Below are 21,287 nucleotides of genomic sequence, written 5' to 3'. Positions count from 1 at the left end.
AACATTGTTAGGAAATACCATATTATGGTGCTTTATTCATGTTGCCTCTTGTTAAAAGTTTAATTTAATTTATGGGCGCTTCAAAACAATCACCAACATCAATTCTGAACCTAGATGGACTAAATTATTTCAGCTGAGCATCAAATTAACGACTTTGATATTTACAAAGTTCAATAGATGTGTTTCAATCAAGGTTACTTAAGCTGAAATTGTCAAACACCACTTCAACTAAAAACTACTTAAAGATGACTCACTCTACCTCTTCAAGAAATGACAATTATCATTGTTTACATTTTGTTACTAGTACTATATCATGAAATCCATATATATTTTATATTTGAGGGACGTGAGACCTGTTGTTAAACGATATACTCTCACTTGCAATAACTATATCAACCCTTTCATGAAAAATTATATGTCAATTGGTTAGTATACATCTTAACAATGCATTTTTCATGCATTTCATCAAAAATCTACAATACGACTAAGCACTAGAATGTTCGTGCTGATTAATGATAGCTAACTTAACTTTATGTCCTGTGTTGCAAGTTACCCCACAGATGGGGAAACTTGCAACAAGCATGTATTTCGCACCTCCTGATTAGGTGACAACATATTTTGATAAATCAATTGCTGCATAGTATTCTACTCTGGGTAATTAGCGTACACGATGCTTTACTGGATGGTTCAAATGTTTAGATTTTCAATGATATTGCTTCAAAGTCGAAAAGTGTTGCAAGTTACCCCATTTGACGGTATTAAAATTTTTGGGATATGGATTACTGCACGAATGTACACTGGCCTGCTTACTCTCACACGAACTTTGACGTTTGAGAGGTGTCGGCACCGCTCAAACGTCAAGTTTTCTGTGAGAGTAAGCAGGCCAGCATAAATTCGTGCAGAGGTTCATACCCACAAGATAACATTTCAATAATATATTATGTTGTAGAACATGTTTAGTTATTATTCTGCTATAGAGAATGTACAAATATGTGATGAAGAATAACACAACAGTAACAAGTTAACAAATTTCCTGTTATTAAGTTGTAATTGACCTAACAAAACATGTTATTGAATTATTCTTCTAGGAACATTTTTTTGTTATGATATTTGTTATTTTGCCGCTTATGACAGACAAGTTTATAACATAATATGTTATGCTAATAACTTAAAAATTACCGATTCCATTATACAGTTATTAGGCCAAAATAACATATTTTTTTATGCTGTTGATATTTTCTTCTGCTCGGGATAAGCTAGTCGCTTGGTCCAAATAACAATGAAATGCTCTTGTCCGCGATTCAAAACTCGCGAGTGATCTTTCTGCGTTCACGATACTAAATTAAATAAATATATTGGTCCGCAATATAATTCAGCTTGAGTATCACTGTTCTAATGTAGTCAATTGTCGATGTGGGCTTCTCTTATATACTTCCGAGTCAATTAAGCTCGATACTAATGAGCTATTAAATGCTAGAATAGATTGTTGACAGGTCATGATTTATCACGTAATTGATTATCCCTTGTAGCGGAAACGATCTAACTTGTGATGCAATTGTGGCTGAGCGTATGCTAAATACTACAGCAGTTAACTTTATTGTTGGTTGCAGTTAGATATCGACAGCACTAGCAGTCTAGAAAACCTTACAGCGCTAAATCAATAGTTTGACAGAGGCGAAAAGCAGTCGACTGTCAATTCTATAGGTATTGTGTAGCCGGTACAAAATGTTGCTAATTTGAAAACATTTGAGCATTCCTTCCAAACTCTATTCACAACAATGGTCCGTTACCGATTGTTATCGAATAGCGTAATAAAAAGTTGCTCTCATTGCTTTTTCTGACAGTTGAGCTGTTATGAGTTGATTTATGTCTGAAGCAATACTAGCCTACATACACGATTTACTAACAGCTTCTCACGCGGTCACTTCAGGCCGATTGCCATCTGTCAAAGCAGCGGAAAAATGCGTGCATATGCCTTGCTCATGGCGGGTTCCACCGACGAAGTAAGCGCTCGTAAATTAATTTAATTGATTCCATTCTATGTTGCAGCAGCACAACGTATATCTCAAAACCACCACACCGATCATTAAATGCAAAGCCTGCCGGAGTGTCTGGGCAAATGTACATATCTCAGCTTCACTTGTCGTCGACTTGCGCTCGCCGACTTCCACCAACGAAAACGAAACTAAATAGAGAGATCAAAATCACTGATCAATTTACGATCAAATTGCCCTCCTAAACTCTCACATTAGCGGCTTCAGATACTGGCGGAGTTTTCCCAGCGGCGGCAGTTTGAGCTAAGCCGAGAGGATAGTCAGTAAACGGGCGATGCAAATATAATAGCTGTTGCAACTGTCGTTGCAGTGATCACTCAGGAGCAAATAATGGGATTGGAATTAACAATAATTGTTTTCAATTAAATTGTTTGTCAAAATGCACACATAATGTAAATCTTAAAATTGCTACGATTTGTGCCATTTTGATACATAGTCAAAAGGAGTAGGGTAGAAGTTTCACTTTTGGCCAGCCCGGAGTTTTGGTCATAGTGCGGTATTCAGCCTGTAACGATCTAAATCGGCATAAATTTATTTTTTACTAGTAGATTCTAATATAATTTGATGATTACATCTGTGAAAACCATACATTTTTATTAAAAACTGGAAGAAAATTGGCTAAAATAGAAACCAAAGCTGAGAATATGGCCAAAACTGCGGCATAGAAGCATTTGGCCAGTGCCACTTTTAATACAAAAATGTATTAGTTTGTTTTGTGCATTTTTCTAATAAAGTATATATCGAAACCTTTCATTTGACACATTGGTAGTTTTCATTGGATCATTGGTTATTTTTATAAAAATGATTTCCCTTAGACTGGCCAAAACCGGTGCCCGCACCCTATCAGTTTCTGATAGAAAGCACAACTAACGACACAATATTATTCTAATCAATACCAAGTGAGGAACGAGAGGAAGCATTGCAAAATGAACAGTGAGGAGTGAGCCCTGGAAAGTAAAAAGAGAGAAGTGTGGAGAGAGAAGTGAAGCGTGAGAAGGGAACTGTAGGAAAAGAGCAGTTAAAAGTAAGAAGTGAGGACTGTGCTGAAATGAAGAGTGAAAAGTGAGAAATGAAAACTAGGCCGTGAAGAATGATACAGGGGGTGGCCATTGGCCAAAATGTTTGGGATAGGTAACTTTTTTATCTCTCCCAAAAAAGATCAAAACGCTGTTACCTTTCAAAGAGTGCATAAAAAATTCTCAAATTTTGACTGTTTGTTGACCTACTATATCATTGGTACAATTTTGAGCTCGATTCGTTAATTTTTCGCGAAGCTTGAATCGTTCTCGTAAAACACCATTTTTAGACAACTTATTTTTTAACTATCATATCTCGGAAACCACTAAACCGAATTTAATGAACTTTTGAACGTTTATCAACAATACATTGATGCTACTCATTTCATTTAAACATAGGTACTTTTTTCATGTTGAAAAAAGTTATCATGGATTGAAACTTTTTGGATCTCTCTTGAAAAAATTTTACAACAAATTTTAACTTTTTTTTTACAACAATGTCATTAAATTTTAGTGTTGTTATCCTAAGATTTTCTGCTTCTGTTCTCAAGATATCTCTAATAAGGTATATTAGAGCCTATTTGGATTGAAAGAATAGCACATTTAGTAATTTTTGTATGATATTGAAAATTGACTTATTTTCCTCTATATGGGTGAAAATGTCAAACCGGTAGGTATAACTTCATTCTTCGAGAGAAAATATTATATTTTATAGCGTCGAATCAAGTTTATTGTTGATAAACGTTCTCTTTCTCTCTCTCGTTTGTCGAGTGAAGATCACTGCGTCCAGATTTTAGAACTATTGTGATATACCCTTTTGCTGTGAGGTACGCAAGTTATCAACATGTTTATCACCGAGATACCTTGGTATCGACTGAACTCAAGACCATCTATTATTGATGAATAGAGATCCTGAGTTACAGTGTGTGACTCCCCCATTCTGGCGAGCTTTATAAAGCCAACCACGTCCTTGGGAGATAAGATCCATATGTCAGCAGGCCCTTAAAAGGGCTTGCTGAGAACTTTGAACCTACATTGGGTGAGTGCGCTGCAATAGCAGAGGATGTGTTCTGATGCTTCTCTCTCCTCGTCACAGAAGCGGCAATTCGAGGTTTGGATTACTCCGATCTTTTGTAGATGATATCTGCAGGGGCAGTGTCCAGTAGGTTGTCCCAAAATTGCATATGGTCAAAAAGCTTGGGAGCTCACCCTGCAAATGATAGCTAAGGGTGTTAGAAACAAACTTTTGTATGACGGCAACTTTCAGAAATGACGTTTAGAGGTCGCCCTGCCCGAATAGAAAAATACTATTCACGGTATCGTTCATATCATACAATGTTTATTCATGGAATGATTATCATGCACTTGATTATAAGTGAATAATTCAATGATTAAGAGTGAAAAATTGGGATTATTAATTATTTTACGAGTATCATTATATCAATAATAATTATACATGTAACGATACAGTAATAGTTTCAATGATACATTTTTCAATGTTATCAGCGTTGAAGCTTGGCCAGAATAGTCAGCATAGACAATGTGAACACGGAGCAATTGTGATTTTGACTTACCCAGTACAGATACGTTCCATAATTCCAAAAAAAATAAATCAAATTGATTTATTTACCTTGAAAATCACTTACCGCTCCACTTACTTTGTATACTACTTCTGTTATTTTACTTGCCCACGTCACGAAAACTAATTGCCGATTCCATTCCAGCATCTTCTGTCGACTTCGCCTCCTTCATTGTGGATAATAATTTCCATCTCACGTTTTAATTATTCACTGTCGCACTTGATAAATTTCGTGATGAATAATGAAACTTTCCGGCTGAAGTCGCGAACAGCATTTGGAAACTTCCCCCACATCACTATTGCACTTTTAGTTATACATAAGCACCTTGTTAACTTTTCGCCTTTCAGCCGACCGCGAGCACTGGTTCAAAGTAGTCCCGCGCGTAAACACCACTTGAGAAAAACTACTGCAGTAATCCTAACAATCACACAGTTCAATTCCCTTCCCGTTTCATCGAAGTAAAAAAAACTCAACGCAAAGGTAAACAACGATGCGTGCGATGGTACAATAAGCAGAGTTGACAGAATCAGACAAGTGTCCGCAGGGGTGTGCTTTTTTGTGTCGGTAAAGCAGAATTGGTGAAATATTTCCATTTTGTTTTTATTATTCCCTGTATCATAATGCCGATGATAAAACGATTATAATATGAATGATTCTCCGAAAGTTTTGTTCGAGAAAAATGCATTTTTGAATGGTAACGATACTTAACAAACCCATTCGGTCTATCATTGAAACTCCGAGTGTGATAACCGCTATCATTAATATGATTCGTCGTATGGTTGATTTATAACCCAGTTTATTATACTATGAATCATCTAAAAATGATAACCTGTATGATTTTTGTATGATACCGTTTTATTCGGGTGGCCAGATTTTTGAAAAATGGCCATTTTTCTTAAAAAATTTCATACAAATATTTTTTACCATACAAAAATTGGCAATACCCACTATTTTTATATTTTTTACAGCTTGATATGGATCCAAACTTCTTGGGAAAAATAATTAACGACATGTTTTGCAGGTAACTTTTTGATACTGAATTTTTGAATTTACTAAAATTTGACATTTTTTGATATACTGTGCATTTTTTTTTTATTTTTAATCACTTAACCTCATTTACAGCTCTTTTGTCCACTAGGGCACTACGTGAGCGATTTCAATTGACAGCTGCACTTACATTTTTGTACAGCACCTAGATGTATGCTATTTAACTTTATCGAACTGGTTCCCTTTCTGCTGCTTTCACTTTTCTACTCTAAACATGGTAGAATGATGAGCACAAGGATGATGATGGATGGCCTTTGTACCTTTCCAGTCCGATTGAGGGTCCATTATGAGTAGCAGTTCGCCGATGTCCAGGTATCCGGGTTCGTTTGAGCCATGGGGCTCAGAAGAGGGTCAGTGTCAGCCGCTCTCGGGGGAAGAGCAACTGACGAAAAATTGCAAGTGCCGGGGCTGGGAATCAAACCCATGACCATCCGCATATGAAGCGAACGTGTGACCAACTACGCCACGAGCCCCGACATACTGTGCATTTTATCCATCATAAAAAGTATCTGAACCTAATGCTAATTTAAAACAATTTCCATAAAAAGATCGAAAATTTTATGAGGAAAAAACTTTGCTGAAGACAGCATGGCGTCTTTTCTATCCATTTTTGAGTTATTCTCAATTTACTATTTGGTGAAATTTGAATTTTTAGGTACTTTTCTAAAAATGTCACATAAGAACTTCCCAAAAACACATTCAAAGTAAAAAGTCATGTATGCTCTACAAGTTTTTGTCTTGATTGTGTTATGGAATTATGATGACATCATTAATTGATTTTTATTTTTTGTTATTCAATCCCTCCATATAGAAATTAATTGGCAAAGATTAAAAAAAAGCTCTCTTGACAAGCTTCGTACTGCCTATTGATTTTTTAAAGAAATTCTCCACAAAATGTTGAGCTATATTTTTGCGTTTATCTTACTTTCCTGTCGATATTCTCAATAATTTTTCTACACGAAGACGTATGAGTCTTGGACTAGTGAAACAGCCCAGGAAACAGTGGCAAAGTGAATAAAGGCGAATACGTTGATCCATACCAAATTCAAATCGCGATTACGAACATCTTACGTAAGAATACCAATATTTATTCAAATTCAAGACATTCTAAAAAAAACAGAGCATGTCTTTTTTGATATTTACTGAATTGAACTATCTTATTAACACCGAAAATAAGATACACCGAGGCAAATTGAAACGGTTGTGATGAGATGAACCAGTGAGTTAACGTTATGTTATCCAAGGTTAGAACAATTTGATTACCATAACACATGCACGGCATACAATAAGACAAGGTAGGCTATTATTGGTAAACAACAGTTTTGGACATAAACAAGTGACGTCATTTTTTATCGTCCTATATGTTGATCTTAATGATAGGGACTACTAGAACGTTTTATTCATGTCTTTGAACGATTTGAACAACATAATTGAAAAACAAAATCGGCATGTTTTGCGGAATGTATCACCTTCTAAATGGTATACAAAATGTGCCGTGCTTTGATTGTGTATTATGCTCGTACAAACTAGGTATAAACTACTGCCAGTAAATAACCGTTAAAAATGCCATGGCCTACTGAGGAATCTCAAAATGGTACCTAATGATAAAGTAGGTACCTTTCTGTATCAAAGAAATTGGATTTGTCACCGGAAACAAAAATTCAATAAACGATGCCACCATAATTCCTAAACACAATCAAAACAAAAACTTGTTGAGCATACGTGATTTTTTACTTTGTATGTGTTTTTGGGCAGTTCTTTTGTGATTTTTTTTGAATACCTAAAGATCCCAATTTCACTAAATAGTAAATCGTGAATAACTCTAAATCGGATAGAAAAAACGCAATGCTGTCTTCGGCAAAGTGTTTCCTCATAAAATTTCCGATCTTTTTATGAAAATTGTTTTAAATTAGCATTATTAAGTTCAGATACTTTTTATGATGGGTAAAAGGCACAGTATATAAAAAAATGACAAATTTTAGTAAATTCAAAAATTCAGTATCAAAAAGTTACCTGCAAAACATGTCGTTGATTATTTTTCCCAAGTAGTTTGGATCCATATCAGCTGTAAAAAAATATAAAAATAGTTTGTATATATTTTGTACGGTAAAAAATATGTGTATGAAATTTATTACGAAAAATGGTAATTTTTCAAAAATCTCGCCAGGGCGACCTCTAAACGTCATTTCTGAAAGTTGCCGTCATACAAAACTTTGTTTCTAACACCCTCACCTATCATTTGCAGGATGAGCCCCCAAGCTTTTCAACCATGTGCAATTTTGGGACAACCTAGTGTCCAGTTATAAGACCGCTGATGTTGAGATCCCTTTTGTTGAGACCTAATAGTTGTTGGGTTTTCTTGTCATGATAAACGTTAAAAATTTCATTCAGTTCGGTTCACTGGTTTCCGAGATATGGCAGTTCAAAAATGTTGCCTAAAAATAGTTTTTTACCAGAACGATTCTAACTTTGCGAAAAATTAACCAATCGAGCTCAAATTTGTACCAATCATACACATATAGTAGGTGAACAAACAGCCAAAACTTGAGAACTTTTAATGCACTCTATGAAAAGTTACAGCATGTTGAACATTTTTGTTTAAGGGAAAAAATGTTGCCTATCCCAAACATTTTGACCATTCCCTTTATATGAGTGAGAGTAAGCAGTAGTGAGTATTGAAAAAAGAAGAGTGAAAATTATGAATCAGTAAGCAGTGTGAATCAGTGAGGAATGAGCAGGGAAGAGTCAGAAGTTATTGGACATCGATTTACAATATACCCATATGGATTTTAGAAAACAATTTAGAAATTTCACCTCTCTCTCGCTTATTCCTAAAATAATCTCCATACATCCTAGAAATACATAATGAATTACAAAGGTACTCCGTTAAGGCGAAACTGGAAGCATTTCCTCACTTTTTGGTTTTTGAGTTTTTATTAAATAACGAAGCAATATTCTCAAAATCGGTTTTCGTACACATGTAGAGTATGGATCAAGGTATCTTCTGATTTTTTTTTTATGGTGGAAAATGTTTTTCGTTTTTGCAGAAACCATTTTTGAACAGAATTTCACAAAAAAAGAAATCAAGGCAAACCAAATGTTTGCGCATTGAGTTGTATTTGATCAAATATTTGAATCTGTGCAATATCTACTTAATATTTATGAACCCACCCTTCTAGGTTTACACCCGATAATATTGAAAAGAACATGAGCTGTAGTACTGTGTAGTAAAAGAAATGTAAATTACAAAGCGTTCGGCCTCCAATTGTTTTGCTTTGAACGGATGATAAAGTTCACAATTCCACCAAAGATATCCAAAATCCTGGCACGAGTTCCGCCAATCTTCATGAATGGAGTTTGAAAGACCAGAACCAATCTTTACCATCTTGAGCAGCTATAATATTGGCTATTTAGACCCTTGTTATTTTTTCACTCACTTCTTCACACACCCGCCTTCTCAGCAGCGAATCGGAGCGATTCTCGCTAAAAACAAGAGAGGAAGCCAATTTATTATCCCAATTAGCAGCGATAAATCCGAATAACCTTTTTCTTCGCCTTGTCTCCGCGTTTGCCAGGCAGGAGCCTTTTTATTTCGTCGCGATCACTACCCAAGTGTCTCCAGCACCCCGCTAAGCATACAAAACCAGAGAAGGGTTAACTGTGCCTCTTCACGTTCACTTAATCGATGCTTCACAACTTTCAACATATTTCAGGTTGCACTTCTGGCACCTTGAACCCTTCCTCTACACTGGTGGATGCCATTCGAGCCGTCCCCAAATTTTGCGCCCAACGATTTTCAGAAGCGTTTCCCCCCTATATAAATTAAAGAGATGGTCTTTTTCATTCAGCAACTCCAACGATGCTATCTTCATCTGCTGCTGTTTGGCTGCAGCTTATTGCCACTGCTTATGCTGTCATATAAGGTAGCAATTGTTTTATTTTATTTTAATTGGATGTTGCTACCACTTTTAGCCTGTCCTGTCCTGGTCAAGAGAGAGAGAGAGAGAGACCGAATAACAAAACTGAGACGAAACGATGCGCCGAAGCGACCGACGACTGATGGAAGGCAGGCAGGCAGTCAGACAGGAAACTGGGCGATCGTGCCAAATTAATTGGAACCCTCGAAAAATGTTGTTCGAATCTGTCAAGCCTGTGAGTCTGCTGGACCAATAATATTAACCCAGTTTTGAAGCCTGTTTTAGGTGATCAGGTGGTGATAGCTTGAATGTCTGAATCACTCAATTTCTACGTTAACTAAGCAATCAATGGCGGAAATTTATTGCAATCCTATCGAGGCTTGTATTGAGATACAATCTCACCGGAAACATGCGCAATCATATCTAGGGATCTATGTAGAGTTCATAAGCCTAGTAGATGTTTTTGGGATGATTGAGATGTTATAAATGGTCCCTGGAGCAGTAGAAAGCAATCAAATTTTGTCACATTAGGGTGATACGAGAGGCCGATGTACTGACTGATACATTTCAGTGATGTTGTACAGCGTTGGTACTAGATACTATATCTTGTCTATTCTTTATGCCAAGACACTTGCTTTTCAAACCTTGATATGAATGATGCTTTTAATGACTTAACAACAAAGCTTCGGGATATCAATCCATGTGGCCAATTATTGATTTTCAATTAAGTCAACGTACAGATGAAAAAAAAACTATTGGGGGCATTATAAAAAGTCCACAAAAACTCAAGTCAATTGGTTCAAAATTGACTGAGTTATAGCAAAAAAAACGACCCGTGGAAAAACAGAATCTGGTGTATTTACTGTTGAAACTGATTGCCTAACTTACAGGCGCTTCTTCATCAACAACTGTGTTGATGAGGAACAAATGAAGCCTGAAAGGTGACCAAAGACGCCAGGTGGTTTCCCGGGTTCGGGCAGTAGAACCAATCTTTGCCTTTTCTACCTATCCGGGAATTCGCCTTTGTCTAGACACATGTGCATAGCCATTCTGAACATGTCAGGGATAGCTGTCTTAATCGCTATTGTCCGGATACCATCCGGACCTGGAAACTTGTTTACTCAAGCGGCTTCCCTATTGCGATGAGCTCGTCGTTCGTCGCCGGGACGACCTTTGGCTTTTGCCGGTTTGGTCATAAGGGACGGGGTCCGTGGTATTGTATCTGGGAGCGGGAACAACGTTTCCACGATCTTCTGCAACATCTCGGGGGAGCGTGCTGACGCGCCGACCCAAAGGGGTCATGTTTAATGCCTGACAAAGATTTTCGTAGCATGCCTGCTTATGCGTTTCAATTCCTTTGTTCAGAGCCAGATTAGTTGTCCTGTAAGTCTCACTTCGCTCCATTCTACCCTAATCGGTACGAGCTCTTTGCACCATCCTCGTAACTTTTAAGCAGGTTGCATGGAGCTCTGCGGTTTCTGAACACCACCAATATACCGGTTTGCGTCAATTTCTGGGTTGGGATCGCCTTGACATTGTGGCGTCACATGCTCGGCTTAGAGTTCCGACTTGATCATCGCTTGAAAGATCGTCGGTGTTACTTTCCATAAGCATTCGCCGCCACAAATGCCGGCTTATCGAAGCGCGAGGTTAGCTATCCCTGATGACATCCGGTGACCTTCAGCTGTAGCCGTCTTCCTCCATATTCTACCCTGTGTCAAATCACCAGATGGTCACTCTGCGTGTACCCATCGTCAACCCTCCAGTCCGAGGTATGATTTAGACGCAGGCTCCAGAATGTTTTATCAATGATGAAGCCAACTTGGTCTGATGGTGTGAACCATCAACCAAGCCGATCTTTACCAGGTCATACGGCAAAGGTTCCACGCATTCGATGTATTCGTTTAATTTATGACCTTCATGCCCATTTTCACCTTTTACACATGTTCACACTTGTTCGCAAGCTAGCGAATACTATCACATCTATCATTTCATTATCCACTTTCATCACTACTTCTTCACAAAATGACCAATAAGCCCATAAAATGATTAAGTCTTCACCCAGACGTTGAAGTCTCCACCGATGACCACGGAACTCAATCCCACTAGTGCGCTTGATAGCGAACTAGCGATAGTGCTCTATAGCCTGTATGCCTTCTTCAACCGGATCAGTAGCGAACACCAACGTACCAGCGTTGTTGTCCTGCCCACCGTATCCCTCCAGCTTGGCCACCTTCTGGATACAGGGTTCGCAGTACAGTGCAACGAGCTCGTGATTCATCCTTCTTCATCACACACTGTTCGTCTGCACGCCGCCGAAGATCGTCATTAGCACGCGGCGCTCGAAAACTGCGAGTGCATGCGGGTCCTCCTCGAGCATGATCCATGCCTCATCTGCCCATAATCGCATAGTTGACGTAACCACCATTGACAATGTCAGCACTCACAAGCTAATATCTATCATATGTGCATTATTGTGACCAGTTTTATTCATTAGAGCACAAGATCTTATCACTAGCTAGATATCAACGTGAAAAAAATCATAAACTTTTCATTAATCATTATTAAAATTTCAAAAGTGTGCTGAGAACTACAATGGCGCTTACGTCAACTATGCGATACGGGCATGAGTAGAGGATCACCGGTCTTATTAGCGTTTTGTACATAGTGCATTCAATGTTAGAATGCATCCGGAAGGTGGCAAAAGCTGGAAGGATACGATGAGCAGGGCATGTTGTGAGAGTGCCGGGCAACAAGCCTGCAAAGCTGGTGCTCACAAGATATCTAGATGGCACAGGAAGACCTACAGGGCAGCGTGCAAGATGGGCGGACCAAGTGAAGAACGATCCGATAAATGTGGGAACTTTTTATTTATTTATTTATCTAATCAACAGGCTCTATATAAGCCACAATGATTTTACTTAAATCTAAAGTCTAACATGATAAAGTAACATATCGCAGTCAAAAATAAAACTTAAACATAAGCATAAGAAAAACTGTTAACACAATCCAATTAATAGTCAAAATTAACAAACAAAACTAAAAACTAATTACGCCTTAAAAAAAACTAAACCTCCGACGAAGTATTTGACGAGACACATTATAATCGAATAATGAACAAACTCTATTGAAGTTACGCTGCAGGCCGTTAACACCCCCAAACATACTGTAGTTCGCCCGGTTTAAGGGTGGCTGCAGCATGTAATTGTTGCGAAGAGCACGAGGTTGAACATTAATATTTAGTTGACCCAGAATGGCGGGGCAATCAAGGCGTCCTTACAGAGTGTCCCAGACCAGTAAAACCCTGGCTGTGTCCCTACGGGTCGATAAAGGTTCCAGATGTATCAGCTGGCAACGGCTTTCATAACTTGGCAAATTATACGGATTGGACCAAGGCAAACGTCGAAGAGCATATCTCAAAAACCGCCGTTGAACAGACTCAATCCTTTCAACTTCATTGTTGTAGTATGGGTTCCAAACAACCGAACAGTACTCAAGTATGGATCGGGATAGGGCACAGTACAAGGACTTAAGGCAGAAGATATCCGTGAACTCTCTTGCTATTCTGAATATGAAGCCGAGAATGCTAGAGGCTTTTCCGACATCGTAGTTGACATGTTGTTTGAAAGAGAGCTTTTCATCCAAAACTACACCAAGGTCTTTGACTTGACTGACGCGTTCAATTTGGGTGCCTGACAAACTGCAATCAAATAGTATTGACCGTTTTTTGTTCGTAAAGGAAATCGTTAACTTCCATTCGGTTTAGAGTACACCATTCAGAAATTGCATTCAGCTGACGTTGGAGGAAGTAGCAGTCTTCAATCGATCGAACACGAAGATATAGTTTGAGATCATCCGCGTAGGATAACCGTGGGCATTTGATCACCAAGTTCACGTCATTAAAATATATCAAAAAGATCAGTGGTCCCAAGTGGCTACCTTGTGGGATACCAGACGTTGCGGCAAATGAAACGGACTGACAGTCACCTATGACGACAGACAGGCAACGACCGGTAAGATAAGTTTGAAACCATTGCAGGAGGGCTCCATGTATCCCCAGCCGATCGAGTTTAGCTACAGCAATACAATGATTCAATTTATCGAATGCTGCAGTCAGGTCGGTGTAAATGACATCGGTTTAAACGCGTTTCCCCATGGTCTCGAAGATATAGGAGGTAAGACACAGCAAATTAGAGGCCGTTGAGCGACCAGGCAGGAATCCATGTTGCTCGGTGCTGTGATCGAACAACGGGTCCAAGATGACGATCTCGAACAACTTGGCGATGGCGCAGAGCGAAGAAATACCGCGATAGTTACCTCTTGCCTGTTCCCTTTTTTATGTACTGGGAACATGTGCGCAAGCTTCCATGTGGACGGAAACAGGCCAGTAGTTACGGAGAGTCGGAATACGTGAAGCAGTTGTGGCAATAGGTTGATGATTTGCGCCTTGACAAATACCGATGGAATTCCATCGGGTCCCGGGTTGTGCGACGTCTTGAGCTTAACGGAAGCCCTGGCAATCATGTTTTCATCGATGTCTACACTGCTCAGCGATTGCCCAAAGTGTGGAACTGTGCTAGCGGCGAGTGCGACGTTGTTGTCATTCAGTTGCTCATCGGTGAAGACACTAGCAAATTTATCGGCAAAGAGATTACATATATCTTGCGGAGAGGAGGCCACATCACCGTTGAACATCATAGACGATGGCAAACCGGATTCGTGACGCTGTTCGTTTACGAGTTTCCAAAACTGTTTAGGACGAGATTTAAGCTTCCTCTGCATGCCACGCTGATAACGAAGGAAGCATTGTTTCGCAATGCGCTTATATTCGTAATTGATCCTCACATAGTAGTTCCGGAGTAGCAGTGTGCGGTGTCTGGTGAATTTCCTTAGAGCGGCCCTCGTTCCAGATTTCAACATACGCAGTTCGCTTGTTTCCCAAGGACGACGCGATGTATTGCGGTGCAGCTTTTTGGGGACGTGTCTGTCAATTACGTATGCCAGCACATTGGACAAAGTTTGAGCAGCCACCTCCATGTCCTCGGTATCAAGGATACCACCCCAATCCAGACCGGATAACTCTTCGGTGATGCTACGATGATCAGCCTTGTGGAAATCATAGGAAACGGCAATCGGTGAAATGACGAATTCAAGAGGCGACTTTGCGTCGATTGTTAACAGCAAAGGAGGATGGTGGACTGTTAATTTCACTAGAGGAGCCAGCGCTTCGCATATGGGTGGAGCAGTGTCCTGTGCACTGTCGAAGCAGAGGTCCAGACTGCGGTTGTTCTGATTGGTGACGGGGTTGATTTAAGCGAGAGTTGCAGCACTATAGTTGTCCAAAAGACAAGATGCGGTGGAGTGAATGACTGACCGCTCCACGTCAGGATAGAGAAATCCATTGCATGATGCCTTCCACGTGATCTCTAAAAGATTGAAGTCACCCATCATGACGACTTCATCTCTGGGTTTGGCGATTTCCAGAATGGAAAAGATCGACCGGCAATGCGATTCAATAAGAGATGCATCACGTACCCGATCAGGAGGAATATACAGCACACAGAGAAAAAGTGTACGATCGCCCAGTTTGATCGGAGCCCATACTTGCTCCAAGCGAGTCCAAGAGGAGTTATCTACTCTCCTCGCTTTGTGCCTAGAATTCACAGCTACTAGAACGCCCCCACCTGTTAGTTTTGTGCTGTTATCGGCACTCCTAAGTATCAAGCCGAAGGATGGAGAACTGCAGTCACGAGCCGAGGGTAAAGACGAAGAAATGTTGATTCAGTTTTATTGTATAATGACGATATAAATAAATGATGCAAATAAGTTTGAGGGTACGTAAGCTTTTTGCAGCCAATGGCGAGATTTAAATGAATTGGTTTACGCGAAATCATTACGCTTTTGCACACACCGTCCATTGCTGCTTTAATCAGTCTTGTCAGTCGTTCTCGTCTCTGATTTTCCATACCTGCATGTGCTCTACACTGTCGCTCGAAGTTAATGAACAGGTAATGCGTTAAGACCTATTATTCACGGTACTTCTGCAGGATTTGCCGTACGATGACGATGTGAGCCGTTGTCAACCGGCCGTTGATGAAGCCACCTTGATAACTTCCCACGAACTCATTCGTTTTAGATGACAGAGGCGACGGAAGATGATCTGGAACAGCACTTTGTAGGCGTCATTCAAAATGGCGATCGCTCTGAAATTCTCAAATTCGAAATAGTCGCCTTTCTTGTAGATGGGCCAGACTAGCCCGCTCTTCCACTCCCCCGGTAGCTGTTCGGTTTCCCAGATCCTAACTATCCACCGGTGCAGACAGATGGTCATCTTGATGAGTTCAGTTGCGATACCATCCTTACCAACAGCTGCTTTGTTGGTTTTGTGCTGATGAATGGCATTTTTTACTTCCCTCAGCGTGGGAGTTGGTTCATTTCCGTCCTCAGCCGTATTGACGTAGCCGTTCTCTCCGTTGTCGTGGTCTCCCGTGCCTACGTCCTCCACGTCATTCAGGTGCTCGTCTAAGTGTTGCTTCCATTTTGCGATCACCTCACGTCCGTCCGTCAAAAAGCCTCCGTCCTTATTCCAACATATGTCGGCTCGCAACACGAAACCGTTGCAGAATGCGTTGAACTTCTCGTAGAACTTCCGTGTTTCGTGGGAACGGCACAGCAGTTCTATTTCTTCGCATTCCGCTTCTTCCATGCTGTGCTTTTTCCCCGAAAGAGGCGGGTCTGCTGTTTACACTTCTATTTGTAACCTTCCACGTTGTGCCGGGTTCCTTGCTGCAGCATTACCGCACGTGCTGTGTGCTTCGCCACCAAAATCACTCTGCACTCCTCGTCGAACAATTCGTTTCGTCGGTGCTCTCGGCTGCGTCGTTGATGGTTGCAGAACAAGTAACTCCAGCAGTCCTCTAGAAAAAAAAACCACATCGAGCTCGCCCTCGTCTAACAACACCGTCTCGAGATTCTGCGCGTATGCTGAGGCGACATACGGTTGCTTTACTAAATCTAGGTTGCACCGTAACGGTCGCCAGTACATACCGTATATTGTTGATGACGGAGAGTTTTGGGCGCAGTTTGACTATTACTAGGTAATTGTCGAAGTCGATGTTGGCGCCACGATAGATCCTGACATCGACGGAGAAGTGCCGTCCGTCAATCAGAACGTGGTCGATTTGCGATTCCGTCTGCTGTGGTGATCTCCAGAGAAAATAGTTAGAGAAGCGAAGAGTGAACAGCCGCCTGAACGGCAACCCTTTTTGCCTTTCTCGTACACTAAGTGTACTGGAAAGGCTATATGTTCACTCCAAAAACGACTTTTTGATAGAAGGCCCGGAGGGTCAAGTCACATATACCAATCAACTCAGCTCGACGAATTGAGGTAATGTCTGTGTGTGTATGACCGACGGTTCATTCGACGCGGAATCTGGTCCCATTGTTTCCTATTGAAAATGGTTCAGAACGGTCCAGCCGTTCCGGAGTTATAGCCATTTAGGTGTTCCGAAACAGTACCCTTGGAAGGGGCCATACATAAAAATGTAACAAACACATACATGCGACACATCAAACTGCGGCATTTTTGATAACCTGACGGACAGTAAGCAAGAAAACAGTCACAGACCATATCTGAACCGGTTGTGTTCCGGAACCGGTTCCGGATGTCCCACCGGAAGTGGCCAAATATAAAAGTGAACCAAATTCATGCATGCGACATATCAAACCGCGGAATTTTCGATAACCTGATGAACAGTTAGCAAGAAAACAGGCTCAGAACATATCTGAACCGGTATTGTTACGGAACCCGTTACGGGTGTCCCGCCGGAAGTGGCCAAATATAAAAGTGAACCAAATCATCCATGCATGCGACGCATCAAATTGCGGCAATTTCGATATCCTGATGGACAGTTAGCAAGAAAATAGTCTCAGATCATATCTGAACCGGTTGTGTTCCGGAACCGGTTCCGGGTGTCCCGCCGGATGTGGCCAAATATAAAAGTGAACCAACTCCATGCATGCGACACATCAAACTGCGGCATTTTCGATAACCTGATGAGCAGTTAGCAAGAAAACAGTCCCAGACCATATCTGCACCGGTAGTGCTTCGGAACCGGTTCCGGGTGTTCCGCCAGAAGTGGCCGTATATAAAAGTTGACAAAACTTTTGCATACGGCACAACAAATCACGGCTTTTTCGACAACTTGATGACCGGTTATTGAGGAAGTAGGCTAAGACCACATTATGGACTGTCAGTAGCGCCGAAACTAGTTCCGGGTTTTCCTCCGAAAGCGGCTAAATATAAAATTGAACCAAACCCATGGCTTTTTTGATAACCTAATAAACTTTAGCAAGCAGATAGGCTCAGTCTATTTAAGAGACTATCGGTAGTGATCCACAACCGGTTCCGGGCCGGAAGTGACACCAAACCCATGCATGCGATAGCTCAAATCACGGCTTTTTAGGTAACATGTTGAACAGTTGCAAGAAAATAGACGCAAGCCATATCAGTGTGTTACGGAACCGATTACGGGTATCCCAACAGAAATGGTCAAATGTAAAAGAGAACCAATACATGCGACATATCAATGACTAATTCAGTAACAAGATAAACGGTTAATCAACAAATAATCTCAGACCATAATTGGGAGAACTGGTAGTGTTTCAGATCTGGTGACAAGACGAGTAACGCTTCGGAAGTGGTGAAATATAGAATGGAACTAAACCATAGCGGCGTTTTTGATAATCTGATGAACGGTCAACAAGAAAATAGTCTCAGGCCACATCTAGAGCTTGTAATAATATTTTGGAATCGGTTGCGGGTGTTCGTTCCATCGAAAGTGATTTAATACATGTGAATCAAAATCACGCATGCGATACATAAAATCGCGGCTTTTTCAAAAATTTGCCGAACGTTAAGCAAGAAAATAGCCTCAGATCACATGAAGTTTCGGCTTTTCAGGTAACCCGATGAACAGTTGACAAAAACATAGTCTCAGACCATATTTGAGACAACCGCAATCGGTTCCAGGTGTCCCGCCGGAAGTGGTCAAACGCAAAATTTAACAAAACCCATGCAAGCTGCACTTCAAATAGCGGAATTATAAAGGTGAACAAAATACAGGGGATACTCAAAACAACTGGGACAGGTAAAATTTTCACTTTTCAAAAAATGTTCAACTCGCTGTAACTTTTCGAAAAGGCATCAACTATTCTCAAATTTTCACTGTAAGTTCATCAACTAGGGTAGAAGCTTCAGTTTTGGCCAGTCCGGAGTTTTGGCCAAAGTGCGGTATTGAGCCTGTTGCGATCTAAATCGGCGTAAATTTATTTTTTACTAGTAGATTCTAATACAATATGATGATTACAGCTCTGAAAACCACACATTTTGATTAAAAACTTGAGGAAAAAAATATATTTCCTTAAAAAATCTGCTCCCATATATCTATTTTGGCCAGGGTGCTTCTAATTTGGCCACTCCCATAAGAAATACACGTGATTGGCCAAAATAGAAACCAAACTTAAGAATATGGCCAAAACTGCGGCAGAGCTTCTATTTTGGCCAGTGTGTGTGTGTGTTGTGTGTGTGCAATTCAGCTCCCACTGTCCGGCAGTGGTATTATGGAAGAAAGATGTCTGCAGTTGCCTGTGTGTTATTTTGCTTAATTTCACACAAACAACTGAAATCATCTTTAGCCCGGGAGTTGAAAGGTGATAGCTCTGTTGGGATCCAGTGACCCGTTTCAGAATGTCTGGTTAGTCACGTCCATTCCGAGGTCACTTTCACTTACAACAAGCCCCGCATGTGAACATTACCGTTATCAAATGGATAATGATATTGCAAACACACTTCCTGCTTCAAAGGTAACCTTCGAAACTGGCACGTATTTAGTTCAATTTAGTACAGTAATATGTAATTAGAACAATCTCACCAGAAACCATCCAAGGTAGCGCTGCCATCACCATGGAAACGTCTTTATAGCGCAGTCACGCTTACTCCTTGTCTCACCGCCGTCGCCTGTCGCGTACGCAGTTCGTCATCATAAGAACAAACTTTGCTTCATCACTCACAAATTTATGCGCATGGGCCTAACTGTTTGATTCTATAGACACTCGCGAATCATTTGCCACCGTTTGCGATCCTCTCTGGCGGTGAGCAGCGGCATGCAATCACTAAAAAACCTTTACATCAAGCGTTCCAGGAACGCTGAACTAAGTTTGCACACAATCTCTCACATTTCTGCTCAAAATTACACGCTACAAACACTCTCACCCACGGAAGAACCTACATCCGGATGGCGTAGCACCGGTCAAACCGTCGGCGGAATCGCGAAAAAGAAAAAAAAAACAAACGCGAAAAAAATGTGGCGAGCAGCTCAGAACACGTCTGCACGCGGCAACGCCTACTGCACTTTTTCAGCTTCTATTTTGGCCAGTGCCACTTTTAATACAAAAATCAAGTATTGGCATGATTTCTGCATTTTTCCTTCAAAACATAGATTGAAACCTTTCTTTTGACGCATTGGTTCTTTTCATAGGATTATTGGTTATTTTTATAAAAATGATTTCTCTCAGACTGGCCAAAACCTAACTATTTTGGCACCACTGCCTAGTTTGTTATTGAGTTATACCGCCGCTGTTTTATTCACGTTTTTTGCATTGTCATACCCATTCAAAACTCAATCGAACTATTCGACTGTGAATTTAAATATATGAGTTCGTGTGTGATAGTGTTTGATAATTGTATTCTTCGTGTTAAACCTTATTAGAGTCTATATTGTTATTGCACTATTCATCGTTGTCATCATTATCCCGTATACAAATACCTTGCCGCACCCCGCCCATACCGCTACTGCCAGCAAGTAACCGTTCGAATTGTTTCTTGCATACAATCCCGTCGATCGCTAGTGTTGCAGACCCGCAGGCGCATTCGTTGTTGATTCACCACCGTGATTCGTACAGAGTATTTTGACCACGATGACGTCGACTTGCTATTCATGCACCAACAAAATCACCGACTCGCCAGTAACTTGCCGTGGGTTCTGCCATGAGACATTTCATCGATCGTGTTGCAATATTGATTCATCTGCGTTCAACGAGGTGATGGACAACGAGCAAATTTTTTGGATGTGCAAACCTTGTTCGGACCTTATGAATGACATCCGTATGCGAGAATCCGTTCGTGCCGCCTATGAATCCGGTCAGGAAAGCGTGCTGACTGCGCACAACGAAATAGTAGCCAATTTGAAGCAAGAGATATTGATTGAGTTGAAAAACGAAATCAAATTGAATTTTTCAAAGCTCATCAACTCTAGCTCAATGACTCCCAGGTCTTCCAAGTGCCCCGCTTCTGCTATCATCTCAACCCGTCGTCGTCGCCTCTTCAGTAAGCCAAATAAATTGCCGTCACAGCCTGTTATGCCCGGTACTTCGGAATCCGTTTCTCCGTCAATTGGAAACATTGTTGCTACCGCTCCCATTCCAAAGTTTTGGCTATACCTTTCTCGCATCTCTCGCGATGTTACCTCCGAGCAAGTTCGAGCTCTAGTTTCGCATCGTTTGGGCACCGACGACGTTGAAGTTGTGCGGTTAGTTGCAAAAAATCGGGATGTTAGCACATTATCGTTCGTCTCCTTTAAAGTTGGGTTGAACAGCAGCGTGAAAGATAAAGCG

General features: G+C 40.7%; 1 protein-coding gene across 1 annotated transcript; it reads right to left on the bottom strand.

Annotated features, from left to right (window-relative positions):
* Positions 1 to 13,752: 13,752 nt before the first annotated feature.
* LOC134290655 (uncharacterized) lies at positions 13,753 to 15,532 on the bottom strand. The gene is made up of 3 exons (XM_062857835.1): positions 15,512 to 15,532; positions 13,959 to 14,903; positions 13,753 to 13,890 (listed from the first exon to the last, which is right to left on the bottom strand). Exons 1-3 carry the CDS (start codon positions 15,530 to 15,532, stop codon positions 13,753 to 13,755), a joined length of 1,104 nt encoding a protein of 367 aa, XP_062713819.1.
* Between the last annotated feature and the right edge of the window lie 5,755 nt (positions 15,533 to 21,287).

Source organism: Aedes albopictus, chromosome 1, assembly GCF_035046485.1.
Source record: "Aedes albopictus strain Foshan chromosome 1, AalbF5, whole genome shotgun sequence".
Taxonomy (NCBI): Eukaryota; Metazoa; Arthropoda; class Insecta; order Diptera; family Culicidae; genus Aedes; species Aedes albopictus.
Note: the sequence above shows the minus strand (reverse complement) of the source record. Positions and strands in the feature narration are given on the sequence as shown.

What these genes read in the sequence shown, in the direction of transcription:
- LOC134290655 (XM_062857835.1), bottom strand. Translation starts at nt 15,532, where the DNA reads ATGGACGGTGTGTGCAAAAGC. An exon ending in TGGACGGTGTGTGCAAAAGC is followed by an intron (nt 14,904 to 15,511) that starts GTAATGATTTCG and finishes GTCACCAATCAG; the next exon opens with AACAACCGCAGTCTGGACCT. An exon ending in AGCTTGCGCACATGTTCCCA is followed by an intron (nt 13,891 to 13,958) that starts GTACATAAAAAA and finishes GCCATCGCCAAG; the next exon opens with TTGTTCGAGATCGTCATCTT.